Source organism: Saccopteryx bilineata, chromosome 7 (genome assembly GCF_036850765.1).
Source record: "Saccopteryx bilineata isolate mSacBil1 chromosome 7, mSacBil1_pri_phased_curated, whole genome shotgun sequence".
In the NCBI taxonomy this organism is placed as follows: Eukaryota; Metazoa; Chordata; class Mammalia; order Chiroptera; family Emballonuridae; genus Saccopteryx; species Saccopteryx bilineata.
Window position 1 is genome coordinate 76,420,732 of NC_089496.1, and position 24,899 is coordinate 76,445,630.

Sequence of the window (24,899 nt, forward strand, 5' to 3'; positions counted from 1 at the left end):
AATAAAAAAAAACTTTAAAAAGGCACCCTTAATTTATTACAGTATCACAATTTTATTTTTTTAATTAAACTTTTTATTTGTAAATTTAAAATATACCCAAAAGTAGAGAATAGAATCATGAACCCCTTTATATTTATCACCAGTTTAAAAAAAGTTTTTCCAGTGTTATTGAGATATAATTGACATAAAACATTATATTAGTTTAAGATATACAACATAATGATTTGCTATATACATATATAGTTGACCCTTGAACAACATGGGGGTATGAGGCACTGACCCCTGAGTAGTTGAAAATCTATAGATAACATTTAAAAAAATTTTTTTAATTAAATTAAAAATTATTTTTTTTGGCCCTGGCCGGTTGGTTTAGTGGTAGAGCGTCGGCCTGGCATGCTGAAGTCCCAGGTTTGATTCCCAGCCAGGGCACACAGGAGAAGCACCCATCTGCTTCTCCGCCCCTCCCCCTCTCCTTCCTCTCTGTCTCTCTCTTCCCCTCCCGCAGCGAGGCTCCATTGGAGCAAAGATGGCCCGGGCGCTGGGGATGGCTCCTTGGCCTCTGCCCCAGGCGCTAGAGTGGCTCTGGTCGCAACAGAGTGACGCCCCGGAGGGGCAGAGCATCGCCCCCTGGTGGACGTGCCGGGTGAATCCCGGTCGGGCACATGCGGGAGTCTGTCTGACTATCTCTCCCTGTTTCCAGCGTCAGAAAAATACCAAATATATATATATATATATTTTTTTTATTAAGTGAGAGATGGGGGGCAGGGAGGCAGAGAGATAGACTCCCACATGCACCTCAACTGGGATCCATCTGTCGAGCCCCTTATGGGGCAATGCTCTGCCCATCTGAGGCCACTGCTCTGTTGCTCGGCAACTGAGCTATTTCAGTACTTGTAAGGCCATGGAGCCATCCTCAGTGCCTGGGGCCAACTTGCTCAAACCATTCGAGCTATGGCTGCAGGAGAGGGAGAGGGAGAGAGATGAGAAGGGTGAGAGGGGGAAGGGTAGAGAGGCAGATGGCCACTTCTCTTGTGTGCCCTGACCAGGAATAGAACCTGGGACTTCTACATGCTGGGCTGATGCTATACCACTGAGTCAACTGGCCAGGGCCAATATCTACATATAACATTTGATTCCTAAAAAACTTAAGCTGTCCCTCTGTATCCACGGTGGATTGGTTTTAAGACCTCTCTTGGATACCAAAATCTGCAGATGTGCAAATTCCCTGTATAAAATGGCATAGGTCAATGCATGCAATCAGCTCTCTGCACCCACAGACTCCTAACTATGGATCAAAACAGTACAGGTACTTATTGAAAAAAATATTGTGTGTAAGTGGACCCATGCAGTTCAAACCTGTTCAAATGTCAACTGTATCACAAAATGGTTACCACAAATAAGTCTACATCCTTCACCTCACACAGTTACAAATTTTGTTTCTTGTCATGAAAACTTTTAGGATCTACTCTTTTAGGCACTTTCAGGTATATAATGTAGTATCCTTAACTAAAGTTACCATTCCCAGAATTTACTTATCTTAAAACAAGAAGTTTGTACCTTTTGAACATCTTCATCCATTCCCTCCCCCAATAATATTCAACATTTTGTGATTTTGTTTCATCCATTCCCCCATTTCACACACACCCCTTTTTAAATCCAACTTACAAAGCGCTCTTCTAAACCAGTGAAGGGTCTTACCAAGTTCAGTCACAGTGGTGTCTGTGTGACTCAGGTTGAGGCAAGACTGGAAGGAGGGGGTGAAGGAATTATCAGTGCCAGCAAGTTTCTGTTTCTTCTGTCTGTTTCTTACATCAGGACAAGTCAGGTGATGGCATGAAACTAGGGTCAGGCACTTTGACTTCTTTCCTACTTGACCTTAACTACCTATTTGACCCTCTGGCCTGAGGACACCTTGATCTTTGCTCTATTGTCAGTTGCTTTCCTGCTTAATCTGCCTTTTAGGCACTTTCTGCACTGTCACACTGCTGAAGTCTTAGCTCAAAGAAGCTAATTTTTCCCTTTCACAGTCCTTTCCATCACCTGTCATCACCATAAGAAGCAAGTCAACTTCTTCTGGTGGAAATAAATGGGCAGACCCAATTTAATCTCAACTAGTTTCTCTAGTTGTGATATTGTTGTTAGCAAAGTAAAAGGGGAACTACACTCAGTAGAAGGCCTTTCTCTCCACTGAACACATCATACCAGGCAGGAAGGTGGAGTTGAGGGATGGGCAACTTACAACTTATACCTCTGTGGGAGCTTGTGTGGCATTTCCTGAAAAGACACTAATAGACTTTTAGAGGCTTGGGGTCTGCATTAACCCCTGCCATGCCCCGTACCCATTCCTGAGGATTTGAGGTTGAAATTCTTCATTTTATTATGGAAAATTTTAGCTATCTACCAGTTTTATTAATTATCAACATTTTGTCATTTAAACTTTTTTTGTATGTGTGAGAGGGAGAGAGACAGAGACAGAGAGAGGCAGAGACAGAGAAAGGGAGAGCGATGAGAAGAATCAACTTAGAGTTGGCAGTACTTTAGTTGTTTATTGATTGCTTTCTCATATGTGCCTTGACCAAGGCTTCAGCCGAGCCAATGACCCCTTGCTCAAGCCAGCAACCTTGAGCTTCAAGCCAGTGACGATGGGATCATTTCCATGATCTCACACTCGAGCCAGCAACACCACACTAAAGCTGGTGAGCCTGTGTTCAAACCAGATGAGTCTGCGCTTAAGCCAGCAACCTCGGGGTTTCGAACCTGGGGCCTCAGCGTCCCAGGTTGACACTCTATTCACTGCACCACCACTTGGTCAGGCTCATTTAAACTCTTTCTTTCTTTCTTTCTTTCTTTCTTTCTTTCTTTCTTTCTTTCTTTCTTTCTTTCTTTCTTTCTTTCTTTCTTTCTCTCTCTCTCTCTCTCTCTCTCTCTCTCTCCCTTCCTTCCTTCCTTCCTTCCTTCCTTCCTTCCTTCCTTCCTTCCTTCCTTTTTTTACAGGGACAGAGAGAGAGAGAGAGAGAGTCAGAGAGAGGGACAGATATGGACAGACAGGAACGGAGAGAAACGAGAAGCATCAATCATCAGTTTCTCATTGTGACACCTTAGCCATTCACTGACCGCCTTCTCATATGTGCCTTGACCACGGGCCTTCAGCAGACTGAGTGACCCCTTGCTCAAGCCAGCAACCCTGGGTCCAAGCTGGTGAGCTTTTTGCTCAAGCCAGATGAGCCCGCGCTCAAGCTGGCAACCTCGGGGTCTCGAACTGGGATCCTCCGCATCCCAGTTCGATGCTCCATTCACTGCGCCACCGCCTGGTCAGGCAAACTTTTCTTTCTTTAAAAAAAATTTTTTTTTATTAGTGAGACAGATGGGGAAGAGAGAGGGACAGACAGGGACAGGGACAGATAAGGGGAGAGAGATGAGAAGCATCAACTCATAGTGGTGGCACTTTAGCTGTTCATTGATTGCTTCTCACACATGCCTTGATGGGAGAAAAGGGCTCTAGCTAAGCCAGCGACCTTGGGCCCAAGCCAGCGACCTTTGGGTCATGTCTATGATCCTGCGCTCAAGCTGGTGAGCCTGTGCCCAAGCCAGCAACTTCAGGGTTTCGAATCTGGGGCCTCAGCGTTCCAGGTTGACACTCTATCCATTGAGCCACCAACTGGTCAGGCTTATTTAAACTTTTCCATTATGCATCCTAGTAGTAGAAAAGAGTTTTGCATGCCCAATCTAGGTATCCTTGTTTGTTTATAAATTATAAATTATATATGTATACCGCTCTATTATTATATCATGTACACAAAAAGCAGAAAACTAAGTGGAAACAGAGCTTCTAATGTCTTCTTTATACCCTATTCATATTTTGTATGCCCTCTTGCCTGACCTGTGGTGGCACAGTGGATAAAGCGTGGACCTGGAAGTGCTGAGGTCGCTGGTTCGAAACCCTGGGCTTGCCTGGTCAAGGCACATATGAGAGTTGATGCTTCCAGCTCCTCCCCCCCTTCTCTCTCTCTGTCTCTCCTCTCTCTCTCTCTCTGTCTCTCCCTCTCCTCTCTAAAATGAATAAATAAATAAAAAATAAATAAAAAATAAAAAAATATCTTGTATACCCTCTTGAGGGCACACACACTTTTACAGCCCAGTGATTAAGAAATAAAATAATACTTGACCAAACATATATTAGAACTGCTGTCACAGACACTGTGGATGCTGAGAAAAACAATACTGGGACAGGATGACAGTCTCACTACTGCAGCCACTGGGTCACAGAATGTCATACTGACCTCTCCTGTGGAGAAGCATTTGTGAGCCCTAACTGGGATAGTGCCTTTCATCAACCTTTTTCTGAACAAGATCCCACAGCATGAACCCTACCTAGATCCTGCAGTCTGAGCATGTTTTATGCTTTGTTATAATTTCTTTCATTTCTTTTCTTTTCTTGTCTTGTCTTTTCTTTCCCTTTTTTTTTTTTTTTTTTTAGAGAGGAGAGGGAGAGACAGAGAGAGAAGAGACAGAGAGAGAGAAGGGGGGAGGAGCTGGAAGCATCAACTCCCATATGTGCCCTGACCAGGCAAGCCCAGGGTTTCGAACCGGCGACCTCAGCATTTCCAGGTCGACGCTTTATCCACTGCGCCACCACAGGTCAGGCCTTTTTTTTTTTTTTTTTAGCAAGAGAGAGACACAGACGGGAAGGGAGAGAGACGCGAAGCATCAACTCATAGTTCCTTCACTTTAGTTGTTGATTGATTGTTTCTTTCTTTCTTTTGTTTTTTTTTTACAGAGAGAGGGATAGACAGGGACAGACAGACAGGAATGGAGAGAGATGAGAAGCATCAATCATTAGTTTTTCATTGCGCGTTGCAAAACCTTAGTTGTTCATTGATTGCTTTCTCATACGTGCCTTGACTGCGGGCCTTCAGCAGACCGAGCAACCCCTTGCTGGAGCCAGCAACTTCGGGTTCAAGCTGGTGGGCTTTTTGCTCAAACCAGATGAGCCCGCGCTCAAGCTGGTGACCTCGGAGTCTCGAACCTGGGTCCTCTTCATCCCAGTCCAACGCTCTATCCACTGCGCCACCGCCTGGTCAGGCGATTGTTTCTTATATGTGCCTTGATTGGGGCGGGGGGACTCCAGGCGAGTCAGTGACCCAGTGACCCCTTGCTCAAGCCAGCAACCTTGGGTTCAAGCCAACAACCATGGGATCAGCTAGGTCCTATCCTCAAGCCAGTGACCCTGCGCTCAAGCCAGGACTTCTGGGTTTCAAACCTGGGGCCTCAACGTCTCAAATCAACACTCTATCCATTGCGCCACCTCTGGTCAGGCTGTTGTTATTTCTTATTTTGACAAATTATTTAGCCTGGACCTCAGATCATTTTGATTGCTTAGGTTTGATTTATGTGTTAGGACTTTTGCTGCCTTAAAAAAAGTGTTTTATCTGTCATTTTTTATAGTTATCTTTTAGCTTAGTTTATCTTATTAATTTTACTTTCCTTTTACCTTTCAATTTACAGTAAGGACTAGGAAGGGTAACATAAGCCTTATGTTACCCTTGGGGGTGGTCCTCAACCCCCGGGCCGTGGACCGGTACCAGTCTGTGGGCCATTTGGTACTGGTCCACAGAGAAAGAATAAATAACTTACATTATTTTCGTTTTATTTATATTTAAGTCTGAACGATGTTTTATTTTTAAAAAATGACCAGATTCCCTCTGTTACATTCATCTAAGACTCACTCTTGACGCTTGTCTCAGTCACGTGATACATTTATCTGTCCCACCCTACTGGTCTGTGACCCAAAAAAGGTTGGGGACCACTGACATAAGGGACATGGTGACAGGCTAGGTCTCAAGTTAGAAGACTGAGTGCCAGCATACCCCTGGTCTGCTCTGCTCTTCATTTCCTCTTTTCATCCTTACCGCAGGACTCACTTGGTCCTTTGGGGAAGGTTGGACTGCAAATTCACTTAGTCAAAACAGGCATAGTCTCCCTGCTTAAACACAAAACTAAACGAAAAATAGATGACCCACCCAGGTGATTCAGGGGCTCTGAGGTCCCAGTTACCCTGCAGGACTAGAATAAGAGTAGCCCAAAATAGTGTCCTACTGGCAGATGCTGGGAGAAAGCCTTACCTTGTCCTAGAAGTTAGGAGCCTACAGGAGTTTTGTGAACTCAACCTCGCCCTCTGTCATGTTTAAATAAGCACCAGTTCCTGCCCAGGTCAACACCACAGAGAGCAAAGGAAGAGGGTAGGGACCCGCCATCAGGGAGGGCTGGCAAGGCTCTGGCAGGTCTGACCCTGGAGATTTGTAAAGCATTTTGAGTTTCTCTTTAAGGCTTTCTATTTTTGATGGTGGTGTAATAGAGTCTCTACCCAAGCTATGAAATCCTTTATAGTCTACTCAATATATAAGGTAGAATTAAATGGTCCATTTAACCCCAAGGCAGCGAATTAATAGCATCTTCTTGTGGGCAGGTCTTCACGACTCCCCTTTCTCATCATGAGGACTAGAGGAGGCACTAGCTTCAGTGATCTCCAGCTGGCTTCCCGAGAGAGGCTCGGTAGTCTCTCGGTTGTCTATGTTAGACTTGCCTTTAATTATTTATTTTATTTTTTTTAAGATTTTTTTTTTTAGATTTTATTTATTCATTTGAGAGAGAAGAGAGAGAGAGAGAAGGGAGGAGCAGGAAGTATCAACTCCCATATGTGCCTTGACCAGGCAAGCCCAGGGTTTCAAACTGGCAACCTCAGCATTCCAGGTCAACGCTTTTATCTACTACACCACCATAGGTCAGGTTAGACTTGCCTTTTTAGAACAGAGAGCGAAAAAAATAAAAGAGAGAGTCTATCTTATCTTCCATTAGCTATAGCCTACATATAAGTAAAAAGCCCTGCAAGCTCTAGGAACCTGCCTTCCTTCCTGTACTTTCCCAAAAGAGATTTATTCAGTACTAGGGGCTACTCTTTTATGCATTTACTCCCATCCAATTACTAACCAGGCTCGACCCTGCTTAGCTTCCGAGATCAGACAAGATCGGGCGCGTTCAGGGTGGTATGGCCATAGACTATGCATTTACTAAGAACTAAAGAAGTAAACTGAACTGAACACCATTACCAGCAAGCTGTAGAGCAAAATAGTGTTAGTGTGACCTTAGGGCCAAGCATTAACTTACCCTATCTAGTACCTTTCTGACCTGTTACATTTCTAGCCCATCTCCTATCCCACCTAAGTTTTCCTGGGACAGCAGGAAGCAGATGTGGACTCAAATATATACAGAAATTGAGAATGACACCCAAGGCTGAAAGAGCACCTCTTGAAAGAGCGCATTCTTGTGGCAGAAAGAAGAGTATGAGAATTTGTCTGGACAAGACGTACATCATGTTTGCTCATGAGCCATTGGCTAAAGGAAGTCACGAGGCCCCTGCCAATGTTCTTTTCAGCCATTCTTCCCAGACTGCTGCTTTCAGAGGTGACATGGTGTAGGCAGCAGATGGATGCCTCATTGAGATCTTTGTCTCTTGGGGGAGACTTTGGGAGGCTCAGAATGCTGTAGAAGCCCCTAACAGTGATGCTACTCTTGCTGTCCACAAGAGGACGCTGCACAGTGGCCTTACCTTTGTCAAGATGCTTTCCATGTCAATCACCTGGGCATCTATCCTTCTTCTAATCCCCAGTGTATTGGTCAGCTCAGGCTGCCCTGAAACAATACCACAGACTAGGGGACTTAAATAACAGAAATTGATATTCTCACAGTTCTGGAGGCTAGAAGTCCAAAATTGTCAGCAGGATTGGTTTCTGGTGAGGACTCTCTTCCTGTCTTGCAAACAGCCGCCTTCTTGCTTTGTCTTTATATGGCCTTTCCTCTGGTGTCTTGTCCTCTTATAAGGACACTAGTCCTGTTGGATTAGAATGCATCCTTATTACCTCATTTAACCTCAGATACCTCCTTAAAGACTCTATATCCAAACACATTGTGGGCTAGAGCTTCAAGCTATGGATTTGGGAGGATACAATTCACTTCAAAATTTCCAGTATCCCTGGGATAAGGCAGCTTTCACAATCCATAATTTAATGTTTTCAACAAGCCTGCAAGGAAGTTATTAGCATCATCATTTCCACTGTACAGATAAGGAAGATGAAGTAACTTCTTAGTAAGTAGAGGATCCTGGACTGGAACTGTTTCTTTAATTCCAAATCACATGTTCTTTGAACTGTGACACAGAATGTCGGCCTTATAAACACTGGAAATGAAATACTGCATACTTATTGAATTAATAACTGTAAGGATTATGTAATATTTGAAAAATTATTTATAAAATAATGTTAATTGTAAAAAGAGGCCACAAAAATATATGTTTTCTGTGGATACAACCATGTAAAAACAGTGGATAAAACTTGAAAAGGAACAGAAAAAATAAAGTATAGGGTGGGGCAAGATGAGGTTTACAGTTGTTTATATGGAAAATAACACAATAATTAATAATAATACAAGGATAAACTTCGTGTACTCATAGCAGTAACCCTACATTTGCTGCCCCTTACACTTGGTCTTCAAGGTGGCAGGGTTTTCTTTCCGTTTTTTTTAAGTTGACCTGAGAAATATACTTTAAAAAAAAAAAAAAAATTTTTATTTATTGATTTTAGAGATTAGAGAGAGAAAGGGGCGGGGAGGACTGGGAAGCATCAACTGATAGTTGCTTCCCGTAAGTGCCTTGACTGGGCAAGCCCAGGGTTGTTGCTTCCCATACGTGCCTTGACTGGGCAAACCCAGGGTTTCGAACCAGTGACCTCAACATTCCAGGTCAAAGTTTTGTTTTCTTTTCCTTAAGTGAGAAGCAGGGAGGCATAGTGACAGACTCCCACATGCACCCCAACTGGGATCCACCTGGCAAGCCCCCTACAGGGCAATGCTCTGCGCATCTGGAACCATTTCTCTGTTGCTTGGCAACCATGCTATTTTAGTGCCTAAGGTGAGGACATGGAGCCATCCTTAATGCTCAGGGCCAACTTGCTCCAACTGAGCCATGGCTGCAGGAGAAGAAGAGAGAGATAGAGAAGGAAGAGGAAGAGGGATGGAGAAGCAGATGGTCACTTCTCCTGTGGGCTTTGACTGGGAATTGAACCCAGGACATCCATATGTTGGGCTGAACTACCACTGAGCCAACTAGCCAGGTCCAACGTTGATGCTTTATCCACTGTGCCACCACAGGTCAGGCTAAGAAATATGCTTTTAAATAACAAAATTAAGCTCTAACAAGGAAGACAGGTTAGAAGTTAGTGGAGACAGGAGATTTGTGTCCGTTTGTCACTAGCTTTTTTGGGACCCAGAAACTTAGGTCAAGTATCAAACATTATACATAGTATTTGACAGGCTTCTTCACTGTGAAACCTCTTTCAGCCCCAGCTTCCCTGACTAGACAACTGTTCTCATTTGATGAGTAAGTCAGGTCCCTGTGAACTGAGAAGGTTGAAGCCAGCTATAGTTTGGAAGATCAGTACTATAGGGGCAGAGAATTGAAGTTGGACCACAGTGAGGAAAAAAAAGAAAATACCAAATGTAAGCAAAGACTGCCCCCACCCAAGTGAGTCCAGGCAGTATTGGATTTGGGCCAGCAGGGATTAATTCAAATAGGTAAGTGTAAATAGAAAATACATGTGTAATAGGAAGCCTAGAAGACAGTCCAAGAGTTTTCAAAAGACCCTCAACCAGCCTTCAGGAATCCAGTCTGGCTATACATGTGCTCTAAGACTCTGAGATGAAAATGCTATGTTTTCCAGTACATGTAACATTGCTGTAGTCAGTATATGATTTTTATTGCCTAAGAATCCTCCCCTTTTCTTTTATCCTGGAACAGTCATCTGTCCCATAAAATCGTGTCTATTTTGTAAACAGGTTCTGAGAAAAAGTATGCTGTGGAACGCAGCCTCCTCATCCAGGTTACCTTTCAGGTCCAGAAGTTGTTCCTTAGTAAGATCTTTTTATTTTAGGAGTTAATAGATTTAGATAGTAAAAACAGTTTGAAACAAACTAAATTAGCCCTGATATTTTATCAGCCCACTCAATAGAAATAGGAGCAATTCCCTAATTCAAAATGAGAAAATCTATATGTTTAACAAAGAAAAATGAGCAAGCAATTCTTAAAGATTTTTTAAATTTTTATTTATTTATTCATTTTAGAGAGGAGAGAGAGTTAGAATGAGAGAGAGAGAGAGAGAGAGAGAGAGAGAGAGAGAGATAAAGGGGGGAGGAGCAGGAAGCATCCACTCCCATATATGCCTTGACCAGGCAAGCCCAGGGTTTTGAACCAGTGATCTCAGTGTTCCAGGTCAACGCTTTATCCACTGCGCCACCACAGGTCAGAGCAAGCAATTCTTAGCTAAAGGAAGCTCCTTATAAAAACATGTTTCATCAGGGCCAGTGGCTCAGTGGATGGAGCGTTGGCCTGGTGTGCACACGTGAGAAGCGACCATCTGCTTCTCTCCCCTCTCTCTCTCCCTTCTCTCCTTCCCTTCTCGCAGCCAGTGGCTTGATTGGTCCAAGCCTTGACCCCAGATGGGAGTTGCCAGGTGGATCCCAGTTAGGGCCTATGTGGGAGTCTAACTCCCATCCTCTCACTTAAAAAAAAAACATTCTATCAGAGGACTCCTTTCACAGTGAGTGATCTGTTTTACCTATGATTTAATTTAGCTAAAAATCTGTTTTCATGTATTTTACAAACATACACATCCCAATATGTGCCGTGTGCATACATATTGCCCCATTATGTGAGATATAATGGTCCAGCCTAAGGTTTCTTCTCTGACAACCAAAATGTTTTTTATGGTGCCCTTGTAAAAAATGTTAAAAATATACCCCAATCACCCCTTAACAAAGGATTATGGATTTACTGACCATGGATTTATCTTGAATATGTTTATACTTCCATTCATGCCATTTTGGGAATAATGAGTTCCATGTTTTCCACTTGTATTTAGATAGTATTCTTTTTTTCCCTTCTTAACTCAGGTTACAAACTCAAATATCTGATATAATGAGTCAATGAAGTGGCGTGTGTGAGCATTGAAAGTGGGAGGGTGGGCATCCCACTTCTGAAGAGCAGCCCCTCTGTTTCAGCCCATTAATTGCCATGTAGGTAGGACCAGTGTGACCAAGATATTCTGATTTTTCCCTAGAAGCCCCTAAGTCTGAATTTTTAAACATTGTCAATTCATTCAAAATGATAAAAAGTCACTGTGTAGAATAAATAGTCCCCAGTCTATAGCTACCCATTTTGTTTCTGATACTGTGTCTGTATTTCTGGACACTGGATACTGCAGGTACCCAATTTATTTCTGTCTTAAATTTTACACTTTACATTTTTTACATTTCAAGTGTACTTCCTAATTTCCAGGATTTAATGTATGAATCCTTACTCCCCTAATTCTCCACCTCCTAACTGTGACAACTTATATTAATATATTATTCTTTTAGCTCTCATCTGAACACACTAAAGACTATTTTTAATTATTCTGTAACTATAGAAACGGCTTCGTGTGCTACTTTATTTTATTTACCTTGTCTCAGGAACAGTCAGATAGTAAAATGATAAAATCACTGTTTTCCTTTGTTTTGTTATCAGTTGTTGTTCTGGAGAGTGAGTGGCAGTGTCATGGTCACAGGCCAGTTCTTCTTCCCTTGTCTTTGCAGCCGTCATTTCACCAAGCTGATAGCGTGCGGGGAACCCGCCATCACGGGCTGGTGGAAAGGCCGTCACGGACCCGCTTCCACCCCCTTCACCGAAGGTCTGGAGACAAGCCTGGACGCCAGATATCCTTTTTTGTTGTCTGAGGAGAGTGTATATACATTTTGAAATGTTTGGAAGGTTTTCAGGATTTATCTTCTCTGCAATTCCACTTTGACCTTAAAATCTCCATTTTATCTGATGAATGAAAGCAATAAAAATAAGTGAGTTGGAAACTGAAAATGTCTTTGCAGCCATTGGAAAGATCATTGTAGGTGTTTACTTTACGGAAATATCAATAAAGTTCAGTTTAATGAAGTAACTGACCACAAACAATGCGTAAGTCAGCCCCATTGCACAGCTTCCTCAGCATTTTCTTGAGAAATCAGTCAAGTCACAGTTAAACCTGACTTTAAATCTGTTTGCAAGATTTAGTTATCTAGCTGAAACACATACACAGATACGTGATTTATTTTTATTTCTGTTGACCTGCTGACCTGCTGTTAGAACTTACAGAAGAAATTTCATATGATTTTCTGTTTATAGAGTTTCAAACTCAGTAAATGGCAACAAAAATATAAAGCTGGTATTTAGGAAATTTCTCATACAGTGATGTGCACTCATAGGCTGTTAGTAGGGAAAAAAAAGGGATTGTGAATTTACCTGACCGTTTTATCTGACCAGTCGCTACCTGAGGTGAAAGTGCGGTGTGCAGCTGGATGACCAGCGTTGTGCTGAGGGATCTGGGGGTGCAGGCCCAGCTGGATTTTGTGGGCGAGGACATAGAATAAGTATATGTGGTGGGCACTTCACACACGGAGTTGGAGGAAGGCACAGAGGTGGGTGAGTCTTACTGCAGAGTTGAATTCCTGGCAGTGATAGGAGAATTGGCTCCAGGAGCCTAAAAACCAGGAAGTGGGGGTAAAGGCACTCGTGTTTACTGAGCACCTACTCATGTCAGGCACTGTGCTGGCCATTTTATATGTCATCTAGTCCTCAAGACTTACTGAGTAGTTTATTTTTTTTAACCCCCATTTTCCAGTGAAAAAAACTGAGTGCCAGAGTTACTTGCTCACAATTCCACTGCTGAGGTCGGAGGGGCCCAGACTCAGTTCAGGTCAAGCCAACTCCCAGGCCTGGGCCCCTCCCTTCCCTATGCCATGCCCATCCTCTCAGCCTTGCCAGGACCATGTGCAAGGAACCCCCTGGGGGAAGTTTTGAGAATGCATAGAGGGAGCTGCTTCTTTTCTTACCTTTAAGCTTCTTGCAGTTTTTCATCTATCCATCCAGAGCAAAGGCTGTTCCCCAGGGGACAGTTACTTCTCCCCTCTCTTCTACCCCCTAGGGACATACCACCTTTGGTCCAGGAATATACCTTGACTCCTAGTTTTGTATATTATGTGAATATTATTACAAAAGTGAAGGTGACAACTGGTGTTAGGAACTCCTCTCTGGATTGTGTAATAACTTTCACGTAGGGTGCAGAAGGAAATGGAGAATTGAGGCAGTTCTTCAGCTAATCCACAGGTGTGGGTGGAGATCAAACCACTATTGAGAGCTCTTAGAATTTTCAAGCAAAAGCCTTTGAGTGTCTCTTTGCTTGATTTAACAATATATCTTTTTTGATTTCTCAATTTCCTCTTTCATTTTTTTCAGTTTCCTCTATGTAGGTGTTCTCTCTAAGTGTGTGTGTGTAGTTATCTCAGATCCCTTTTGCTGCAAGTATAGTCTAATATATATACACATGTTCACAGCTGTTATGACCAAAGGAATAACCTGGAAGAGGAGTGGATTGAAAAAAAGCCAGAGAGGAATGTTCACTCACTAAACAATTTAAGTTAAATATCTGCCAGGGTCAGGCACCACTATAGACAATTCTGGTATTATGGCAAACATAATATGGTCCCTAGCTGCAAGTTGCTTATAGTTTAGAGTGAGAGGCAGCTAAGCAGGAAAGTGGTCACAGCACAGTGTGGGGAGCAACAGTTGAGGCAGCCCAGGACCTGTGCAAGCTCATAGGGGAAGCCTGACCTGGGCTTGGGGGAATGGAGAAGCCATCCTGGAGGAAAACCTGAGGCTTGGAGGATAAGTGAGAAGTAAGAGGATAATGTGTCGCTTAGTCAACAGATATTTAGAGTTCCTTCTCTGTACCAGGCACTATTCTAAGCACTGGGGACTCAATGGTGCATAAGACAGACTAGCCCCTGCCTTCTTGAATTTATAGTCCTGTGAGAGATGACAAGCAGCAAACAGGTAAAAAAATGACTAAGAAAATAATTTCAGATGGTTGTCAGTGATATATAGAGAGGAAAGTAGCTGTGAAGGGAATGTTCCAGGCAGAAGGAGTAACTTGTACAGAGTCCCAGAAGGGGAGGCTGTGCTCTGTGTTCAGGGAACTTAGTCCCTTCTTAGGTGAGATATCACAGAGTCAGACCTGACCCTGCCTGTGGGTCAACTTGTGAAAGCAACAGCAAAGCAGATGAACTCCCAAGGGGAGGAGAAGCGGGAACCCAATTAATATACAGATAAATGAAAGCCGTTCAGCAAACAGTGCAAGTCTGATTCACAGATCATGAGACATCTCTAGATTCTCTTCTTAAGTACCTAACTGGACATCTGATTCAAAAAATGTTTTTTAGCATAGGCCTGCCCATTAATGAACAGCAAATCTCTTTCAAGGAATCAAAGGGCTATGAGCTCTAGTAACATATAAAAGTGGGATGATCTGTTGTTGAAGATGTAAACAGATTTGGGAGAACATGGAGGAAGGGGGACCATGATCCTATCTTTCCTTCAGTGACTTGCATTCAGTTGATTTTGAAAGAACTTGCTTAAAATGATTGTCTTTCACACTAATCTATTAACCTCCTTAATGAGGTTTTATCATTTGAAAGTATTAACACTAGTTTGAATCTTTGTTAGAATAAAAAGTTAAAACTGTATTCAGAATTCTCTTGTTACAACTGTTTCTTAGCTGGGTGTTATTTTAGAATGTGCAGACTGGTCTAGACTGCACTTCAGCCCTGTGATACAGTGATCTCAAATGAAACGAGCACTGTTTAACAAATATTCCAGCTTCCTTCCAGAGTGGGCAGCCACAACAAGCAGCGCTCTGGCCCAGGGAGACTCCTGCAGTGGGCAGTCGTCACCACAGGCAGCTGGTGCGGAAAGCTTGGCAGTTGGCATGGGTGGGCACCACAAGCAAAGATCAGGGAACTGCCCAGCAGGACTCTGGCCCAGGCCGCACTCAGGCTGCTAGTTCCGGGGGAAGGGGGGGTCTGGGCTTGCAAATAGAGTAGGAGCTCTTCCACCTTCCACAGCTGCTCAGGTCTTCAGCAGCCCCCCTTACGCCTCTCTCCTCACTCCTCACGGGCAGCAAATCTGTATTCCAGACACCATCTTATTGAATTCCTGAGCTAGTAACATACACTTATAGCCAATATAATAATATCTCAGACCTGTGAGTGATACATTGAAAAATAAAGGCAACACTGATGAATCATAGAAAACGCCTTCCTCCCATCCAAGTGCTAACCAGGGACAGACCTTGCTTAGCTTCTGAGATCAGACGCGTTCAGAGTGGTATGGCCAAGACAGAAAATGCCTTCCTCTAAAAGAGATGTGTTTTTAGAGAGTAAAAAAAATGTTTAGAACATATCTGATTTGAGCATGCATCTAGGAAACCAGTGTGAACTGCTGTGAAGAGATGCCTTCAGACCTGCCAGTTGGGAATGGCTCTCCTCTTTGGAATAGGCCTTGCTTTGATTCTTTTCATACAAAGAGATGAGCAGTTTAGGACATTTGTTTATGGATATTGGTTTATAGAATGTTGTTTCTTTGAAATGCAGGGTCTGTTACATTTGAGAAATACTGTACTCGCTTTCTTGGAACTTCTGTTAATATCAGGGCCCTGGAAGTCCTGCAGTTATTAAGAAACTTCTTACCTTTAACCCACGGTTTCCAAAATTTATCTGATTACAAAACCCAGTTTTTACCTCACACCCATTAGAAATTTTCATCTCAGAGGACAAGAAAATTCTGGTTTTTAAAATTTTAAGGGAAAAATATTCAGACTTCAAATTCTCCTTGCTACCTATTTGTCACTCATGTGCTGAGGGACACAAGAGGATGCCACTCATATACCTCCCCTAACATTTCACTTTCAGATGTGTTCTGCAGGACAGAGTGAAGGTAAAAGGACAGAGGAAGAAGAAAGATGGTGAAAGCACAGTTTAAAAATTAGGAAGGACCCAAATTGTGACCTGTTTTATATTATTAAATCTGACCCTGGGACTCAGCTTGGTAGGTGGGTTCTATTAAGCAAACTCCAAGTTTACTTACCCACCAGCTGCATGAAAGGTCACAGGCCTGCCCCACAAACTCTGTTCCTGGTACAACAGGGTTCCAGAGGTTGGGAGAGAAAATGGCAGCCCCCAGGCTGCGTGCAGAGGGCCATTCCTGAGCCCTGCTCCAGGTGCACTTACCACATGGGAACAGGAAGCCAAAAGAAGAACCCCACTGGGTTCACCAGCCACGGGGCAGGCAGCATGAAAAAGACAGGGTGGGACTTGTTTGGAGCTTCTGTGGCTCAGTGACCCCACCCATGGGTGAACAGGCCAGCAGATGTTTTCTCTTATCAACAGAAGAGCTACTCCCCTTCCTTTGGGGAAGAGTGAGTAAGAACTTTCCCTCTAATACTCCCCGGGTAAGAAAGGAGTAGGAGTCCCCTCGTCCATGGATGGAGGCAGGACCATGAGAAGGATTTTCCTCTATAGGACTGCAGTTGCTTGGGAAGAGAAAGAACAGACAGGGGTGACTCTGAGGTTCCCAACAAGAGCACCAGGTGGATGGCATCCTCCATTGAGCATGATGGACTAACATTAACATCATAAAGGCTAAAATGCTGACTATACCTCCGTATTGAAATAATCCGTGTTTGATCATTATATTACTATTAAACCACTGCATTCTGATTTGTATTACCCGTACTGGACAATTAGATTTAATGACTTCAAGAACGGCAGGATGCAGAGAGAAGTGGTTAACTTCTGTTTTTTGAAATTAAGGTTTTCTGGACAGAGATTCATCAAACTCTAAAGAAAAGAGAAAGACAGAGAACCATAGGTTACGACATTTAGTAGCTGCTGCCTAATCGCTCTGCCAACTAAAATGCTGATGTGTTCCAGCTCCCAGAGGGCCTTCTTATTTCTTTACCACCCTTTCTTCTGTCTCCTACGATGGTCTCTTCTAATCTGTACTTCATATAGTTAAACCTAATAGTTAATGTTTAAGAAGTGGCTGTCTTTTGAAACTTTGATTGACTCAGATTAAGAAATAAAATAACTAGACATGACAAAACTAAGACACAAAAAGTGAAACTTGGGATCAAAATGCTTCTCCTGGCCAAGGAATCATTTCACACATTGAGAGTTCATTAGTTTAGTGACCACACTGTAGTAATACCAGGTTCTGTGAGGCCCAGCCTAGCCTGCAAGTCGGTCTCTTCTCCATCAAGGGTCCCATTTCCTCCTGAATCCAAACATGATGGCCTATTTTGTAGAGAATCATTGAGGATTTTTTAGCAGGGAATAATATGATTAAATTATTTCAGAAGACAATTCTTTGGGTGTGATTGACTAGATTAATCAAAATATCTCTGCTAATTTCTTCAAGAAGTTTCTCTTGTTTCTCAGTTTTTGCCAACAAATCAACATCACCAACAATGACCTTCTCCAGTGCAGATAATTGTGTATTGTGGAGGTGCACGCTTGTGTCTCTATACCTCTGGAGCATGTGGTAGGGCAGGTGAAGCCCACTGAAGAACATAGAATTCATGAAACAGAACCCCTAACCACATAGGGAAGTTTACATTTCTCTACAGTCTAATGCAGCTCTCCTTTGGCTATAAGTAACAGGAAACTTCCTTAACTTGTGTAAAGGAAATTTATTGGCTTATATCACCAAAAGGCTAGATCCAGGGTTCAAACAACAGCATTGAGACTCTGTCTCTGTGAAATACCACATCTGTGTTGATGTCATGCATAGACAAGCTTTCACTACCTCAATTGGGGGAATTCCCTTTTCATCCTCTCAACAGCGCTCTTTGGTCCTGTTTGTATCATAAGCCCATTCCTGAACAATCACTATTCCCCGGGAAGTAAGGTACCTGACTGGAAAGACTGGACCTGGGTCCCTCCCATGGGTCAGGGAGGCCTGTACAGAACAATAGCCTTACCAGGTTTGAGGTGGGGTGGAGGGAGTTGTTAAAAACAAAAGCTGCTAGGCAGACATAAAGTATAAACACCCCACATGAATCATGCAAAGACAGCACTGTTTAGGAGATAGCTGTGGACTCTCCAGAGGAAGTTGGTAAGAGAAAGCCTGGAGGAAGAGTGAGTGGGTGTAAAAATGAAGATAAGAAACCAAAACTCAGTTGTTTAACTCCATAATTCCTGTGTCTTCATTCTGCTTCTCCTTTTCATTAAGTTTATATTTCCTTTACTAAAATTTTTACTTTGATGGTAGTACTTTTGGAGCCAGTTATTCCTCCCAGCACCTTGATGAGAGTTGGCCAAGGTAAGCAAGCCCTGGTTTAAAGATACGATGGGCATATTTTAATTTTGGATGCTTTCACTTTATTTTATCTACCTTTAATAGTGTTTTAGAAATTCCTAATGTAAAGCATAGAATTTTATTTGCTTTTATAAAATTTAAGTCTTTTCATGTGTAATCATAGGCTTAGAGGAAAGTCTAAAATGAAGTTATCTAAATAAAGCTAGATCTTCACTTTTAAAACCAAGTAGAAATACATTTTGAGTACATTTACCAATAGAATACTCTTGATTTGTAATTCTTATATTCAAGACATGGAAAAGCAAATGCCTGTCCTCAGGTTGTTTAGGAAGCTGTGGGAAGGAATATAAGCTGTAGTAAGCGTCCAAAGTGGTCATCTGGGCCCTGGCCGGTTGGCTCAGTGGTAGAGCGTCGGCCTGGCGTGCGGAAGTCCCGGGTTCGATTCCCGGCCAGGGCACACAGGAGAGGCGCCCATCTGCTTCTCCACCCCTCCCCCTCTCCTTCCTCTTCGTCTCTTTCTTCCCCTCCCACAGCTGAGGCTCCATTGGAGCAAAAGATGGCCTGGGCGCTGGGGATGGCTCCATGGCCTCTGCCCCAGGCGCTGGGGATGGCTCCATGGCCTCTGCCCCAGGCACTGGAATGGCTCTGGTCACAACAGAGCGATGCCTCAGATGGGCAGAGCATCGCCCCCTGGTGGGCATGCTGGGTGAATCCCGGTCGGGCGCATGCAGGAGTCTGTCTGACTGCCTCTCCATTTCCAACTTCAGAAAAATACACAAAAAACAAAACAAAACAAAGTGGTCATCTGCCCAGTGGATTTGATCCAGGGTCTCTGAATATTTTGATATAAAGAGGTTATATATCAAATTAAAAAGTGTATTTTAATATAGAGGGTAACAATATAAAATTGATGAAGAAGACTGCTACATCCACTATGTGGTATCATTCTCAGATCAAGTCAGATTTAGGAGTCATTTCAAATGTACATATTGAAAACATTTAGCTCTCTGGGTTGAGGGTTGCTCTCATCCATTCTCTGGGCACATCCTATATAAGTACCGCATGCTAACCGATTGCGCTACTGGTTGGGCACATCCTAACCAAGCACTTACTGTGGATGAGGTAAGCAGGACCTGGGAAAGGTCCAGATGAAGATGGGCAATAGCTGACCCTACCTCAAGTAGATTTTCAGCTACCCTCCAGAATCTTGGGGAGCCAGCCCAAGGTTGTAGGATAAATACAGTGTTTTAAATCATAAAAAGATATCTCCAAACTGATACTTTAAAATTTGTATCCAAGAAAAAAAAAAGTCTTATGCTTTCTAGAGCACTGGGGTCATAAACTGGGTAACTTTAACAGTTACATTTCTGTTCCTGGCCACCTGTGTGGGGATGCAAAGTTTTTGCATTTGGGATTGCCACAGCAACCCTTGCACACACACACTGGTTATGTGATGAGGGGTAATTTTTTACACATCTGGGGTAAGGTCTCTTATGCCCTAGAGAGGAATTGATAATAGATTTGAACTATTTCCAAAGGTATTCAAATGTGCTTGTTTGCCCACACTTTTAAAAACTTTTTATAAACCCAGCTAGCTAATCACATTCCCATGAGTTTGTGGTAATTTTTTGTCATAGAAATCAGGAATTGTAGGAATGGAGAGATCATTCAGTCCGACCTCATTTTCACAATGATGAGCAAAATGAGCATTTTGATGTACAGCCTCAGATGTACAGCCAGGTGAACAGAAGAGTCAGTTCTCAGACTCAGGTCTGAGTCTCTCCTTTGATTCTTGTGGATTGAACTCCTTTTGTTTTTATGTCATTCTGGTTTTTAAAGGCAGCAGCCTCCTTGGAAAGAAGAAAAGCATCCTGGGTTCAGGCTGACATCTGCACTTAACAGGTACACGCATTGTGTCCTAGCAGAAATAACTTTTACAGACAACCAATCCATTTGATTGATAGTCTTTGTATATTATCTAGTTGCCAGAGTCTGTTCCTATCAGTTGTGTTTATTTGAAGTACTAAACAAACCTCACATCCCCCACCATTTATTGAATGTCCACAGAGGACAGAATAACACATTTTAAGAACGTGAGGTCTGGAATGGGACTACAGTGTTTGCCTCTTACTATGTGACCTTGAACAAATTAACTTCTCTGTGCCTCAGTTTACTCATTTGGAAAAGAGAAACAATAGTACCTATATCAAAGGATAGTTGTGAAGATTAAATAAGATAATTTATGGGAATGGTAGGTATTCACTGAATAAACATTTGCTGTTAGAATCACTTCGGGCCAGGCTCCAGTGGTCATTGTTTCCATCCTGATAACATTCTGTAAGAAGGAGGGCAATTTTTTGTTGTAGTTCTAAGAGATTAATGACTTGTCCAAGACCACTTAGCTCAGATGTGATGAAACTAGGATTTGAAAAAAGACAAAAACCTTTTTATTGTGAAAATTTTTAAACATAGACAAAAAGGGAAAGTTATAAGAAGTCCCTGTGCTCATCCTTCAGTTCCAGTCCTTCGCATTCTGTTAGTCTCGTTTCTTCTCTTCCCACCCCCACTTCACCGGCAGCTCTGTTAGTCTTTCTCCTATTAATATATCTAACAGTATAAGGCTGATAAGAACACTTAAAAAAGAAACACAACCACAATGCCATTATTACACTTAACAAGTTAACCATAACTTATTAATATTATCTAATACCAATTTATAGCCCAGTTTCCCCAGGGAACGCCCCTCTTGTTGCTAGATGGGATGCTGCCCCATTTGTAGATCACTTAATAAAGCCAATTAGATTTTGAAAAAGGAGAACAAATTTTCCCTTTTGTCTCTCTGCATCTGATGTTCTCTGTTGAGTCTCTTTGACACCGAAGGAGCTGGGTTTGCATTCAGGGTTCTCTGATTCCAGAGTCCATGCTCGCTGTAGGCAAGTTCTGAGCTATTTCTCCCTCACCTGAGCCCTACACCATCATGGTGTGGTCAAGCCACGGGAGACCATCACCTGGAACACACCACAGAGAAGCATTTTAGGTTGATTTGAAGTCCACAGGTTCTTTTTCTGGCAGACAGATTGTGCGTGAGGCAACTACCATCTCTTGGAATCGAGGCTGGGTGCACATTGGAGCTGTTGGGGAATTTTAGAACTATGCTCTTGATCAGCGGTTCCTGAGTGTTTTGTCCTCGGACTCCTGTACCACCTTAAAAATCGTTGAGACCCTAGAGTGTCTGTTTATGTGGATGTAGCTGTTGGTGTTTAGCTATTGATATTAGAAATCAAATGGAGAGATTTTTAAACATTACTAATTAGTAATGTTTAAATGAATTTAAAAATAGCAAAATATAAATAATAAGCCCATCGTATGTTAACATAAATATTGTTTTAAGAAAGTTATATTTTCCAAAACAAAAAAATTATTGAGAAGAAAGGCGTGATTATCCCTTTTACAAATCTCTTGACGATAGCTGTGTATGCATTCAGTCGGTGACACCACATGTCACATAGCTGCTCCAGAACTCCACTCTTCATCAGAGAATGAGTGAAAGGGCGAGAACGTTTTAGTATCAGCTGAAAGTCATCTTGACCGTGCACTCTCCCTGAGAGGGTCTGAGAACTGCTGCTGTAGGTGATCCTTCATTCAGGAAGAGTTACTCTCAGTGGAGGAAGGATGGGCAGGTCTTAGAGGAAGCCACATATCCGAGGCCTTGTTGAAGTAGACCATTATGCTGGGCCATCGGCTTCAAGGTGGAAAGCTATGCGAGTACAAAGTAAAGTCATCTTGGGTCTGGGTGATCTTCAGGGACTGTTATTGAGGTAAGGGACAATGGGTTGGTCCAAACCTCCTATTTTATGGATTATTATAAATCATTATCCTTACCTTCTCTCCCATTGGTAATTGTCAGCAAAGAATATTGCATTTTCACTAAGGAAAAATAGATTTTCAGCCAGACTCTCTTCCTCACTTAGGACCAATTCTGATTCTGCTCTTCACACAAGTGCTCTGAGCACCAAGCCCCAGGACCCCTATGGAGGAGGGGGCCAGTCGGCCTGGCCAGCCCCATACATGGGTAAGACACACGGGCCCCCTGCCAACAGCAGCTGTGCTTTCTGTCTGTCCTACGGGGTCTCACGTGATGCCTGCAATTCTCCAGCATGGTGGTCTTCAGAGAAGAAGCTGGTGGGGAGTGGTGTGTGTGTCCATGGTGAAATGAGAATGGAGCTCATGAGGTCACCTACTTTGTTCCTGCATCTTTCATGGAAGATCCTCCCTCTTTGACATCTCTCAGCCCTCAAGTTTCCTTTCTTCCCCACCGCACTCATCATTTTCATATGAACTCATCCTGTCTTTCTAGCTGGTCTCCTTTCTCCTTATTTCCAGTCCTATATATATATAATCCGGTCCCTCTGTGGGTTTTCTTTTTTTTTAATTTTTTTATTTATTCATCTTACAGAGGAGAGGGAGAGACAGAGAGAGAGAAGGGGGGAGGAGCTGGAAGCATCAACTCCCATACATGCCTTGACCAGGCAAGCCCAAGGTTTCGAACCAGTGACCTCAGCATTTCCAGGTCGACGCTCTATCCACTGCGCCACCACAGGTCAGGCCTCTGTGGGTTTTCTTAAGGTCCTCTCTCCTCATCTAGGATATGAGCAAACTGAGAAATAAAATCAGAAGTGACAGACAGAGCTAAATATCATCTTATTAATAACAAGAGGATGTGGCTTCTCTGTGGGTCCATACCTATTATGCAAAATGAGGTCAACTATCCCAGTGGTGGGCAGCACTGGCCCAGGCTGGCAGCCATGGGAAGGCTGAGGTCAGACTGTAGGTCTGAGAAGAAGAGGGGCTGAGCTGGAGCTGGGCATCACCTTCTCAGTTGTTCTCCATTTTGCTGGTTAGACCATTGTTCCCCCTCCCTTGGGCCAGAGTGAGTAGAGGGGAGGAGAGAACCAAGAGTGACCAGGAGTTGAGTGAGGCATCTTCATGCCATCTGCTTCCAGAGTGAACCCAAATCTGACTGTATTAGTCTCCTGCTTCAATCCTCAGTGCTACCCCCTCACCTCCAGGAGAGTCCACATTTCTCAGTCTGGAATGGTGGGAGCTCCGGGACCTGGCCTTCACCCACCCCCTCCCTTCTCACTTAGCAGCTTTACTCCCCAAGTCAGCCATGGGAACCACATTGAGTTCTACTGATGTTTCATCCTGTTCCCATCTCTGCCTCTCTTAACTCCCTCCTGGCCTACCTGCCCAACACCCTCAGCTTTGTCACCATTTCTCTGGAGCCATCCTTGACCTTCCTCTCTTTGCCAGCCCAGAACTGCCCTTGTCCTTCTAACATCCCAAAGCTTCTACATGTGGACAGCTCTCTCAGCACCTGTGTCTTTTGTGACTGCCTTTCTCATGGTTGTACTTCACCTCTTGTGCTCAGAGTAAATTTCTTGAAGTTCGCATCTTAATGGTCTTATTTCCAGCTCTGTCTGGCCCAGAGGAGCCCTCAATGATGGGAAAGTGTGGAGAAACTACACAGTGCTAGGTGTGCCAAGCACTTGCTAACATCTAACCGGCACAGGAAACAGGGCTGGTTCACTAAGACACAGTCCCAGCCTGCTTTTCTGAGGATTATAATCTAGTAAGAACAATGGCTTTGATTTATTCATTCCATATGCCATTCTGTATTTCAGATTGACTCTTGTCCACAAACAGGAAGGACTATGTCTTAAAACAGGTGAATAAACCTTTAGCCAAGAGAACACCAGCTTTTCTGGTTTCTTTACTTTTTAGACAATTTACAGCCTAAATGGTCTGTTTCTTCCAAGAAAAACATTCCTGATCTTATTATCTTGCACATAGTAGGGATAGGACTTAACAATAATTGTTGCTACATTTGTCCCCTTGGTGCATTTCAGAGATTACTACATTTGCCTAAACACTTCTCTGCTTGTAAATTGTGAGAGCTTCTAGAATTGGCTAGATCCATCTAGCCATGTTTTCACACATAGAGAGAGGATAGTAAAGCTGGCAGTTATGTTGGAATTGGGTATGGTTTAGAGGAGTCAGTACCGGGGGAGGTAGAGTACTTGAGCTCAGGATCGGTAGAGGTGGGAAGGTATAAGCAAAGCCCAGGAGAAGCTGAGACTGTGGTCAGAGGGGGCCCTGTGACTGTAGTACGGTTTCAGTCTCCCTGGACTGGGAGGGAACCAGTGGGTAGATTTTTACCCTCGAACCCAAATAAATAGTTGCAGTTCTGCCTCTGCCATTCCTTCTGGGCAACGTTTACTCTAAGAAGGGCCACAGGCCTAGAGAGAACAAGGAAGTCATAGGCAATTTAAGTAAGGTGCTTTTGAGGCTTGCGTGCAAAGAGAAAAGAAAGTAACTGAAGAAAGTGATTAACTGAGTGAAGTATTTATGCTAAGTGATGTTGCTTCTGAGGGAAGAGGTGAGAAATGTCAGAGATGTGAGGATGAATGAGAAAGGTAAAAAAAAAACCCACAAAAATGTGGATCCTTGTAGATGAGCAAAAACTGTGAGAGAAAGACATCTTGGAGAAGTCCTAGGTTGACTTGAGGATCATGATGGGCGCTCCTTGTCACCTCAGTAGTTCAACAGTGTT

General features: G+C 43.2%; 1 protein-coding gene across 3 annotated transcripts in view; it reads left to right on the forward strand.

Annotated features, from left to right (window-relative positions):
• Window positions 1-24,899, forward strand: part of CRTC3 (CREB regulated transcription coactivator 3) — a 112,893-nt gene that overhangs the window by 58,207 nt on the left and 29,787 nt on the right. For all 3 annotated transcript variants that reach the window (XM_066238700.1, XM_066238702.1, XM_066238703.1), the window contains exons 3-6: window positions 11,680-11,799; window positions 18,228-18,289; window positions 20,126-20,188; window positions 22,258-22,358. In XM_066238700.1, coding sequence (XP_066094797.1) covers window positions 11,680-11,799; window positions 18,228-18,289; window positions 20,126-20,188; window positions 22,258-22,358 — 346 coding nt within the window. The remainder of the gene's footprint in view (window positions 1-11,679; window positions 11,800-18,227; window positions 18,290-20,125; window positions 20,189-22,257; window positions 22,359-24,899) is intronic.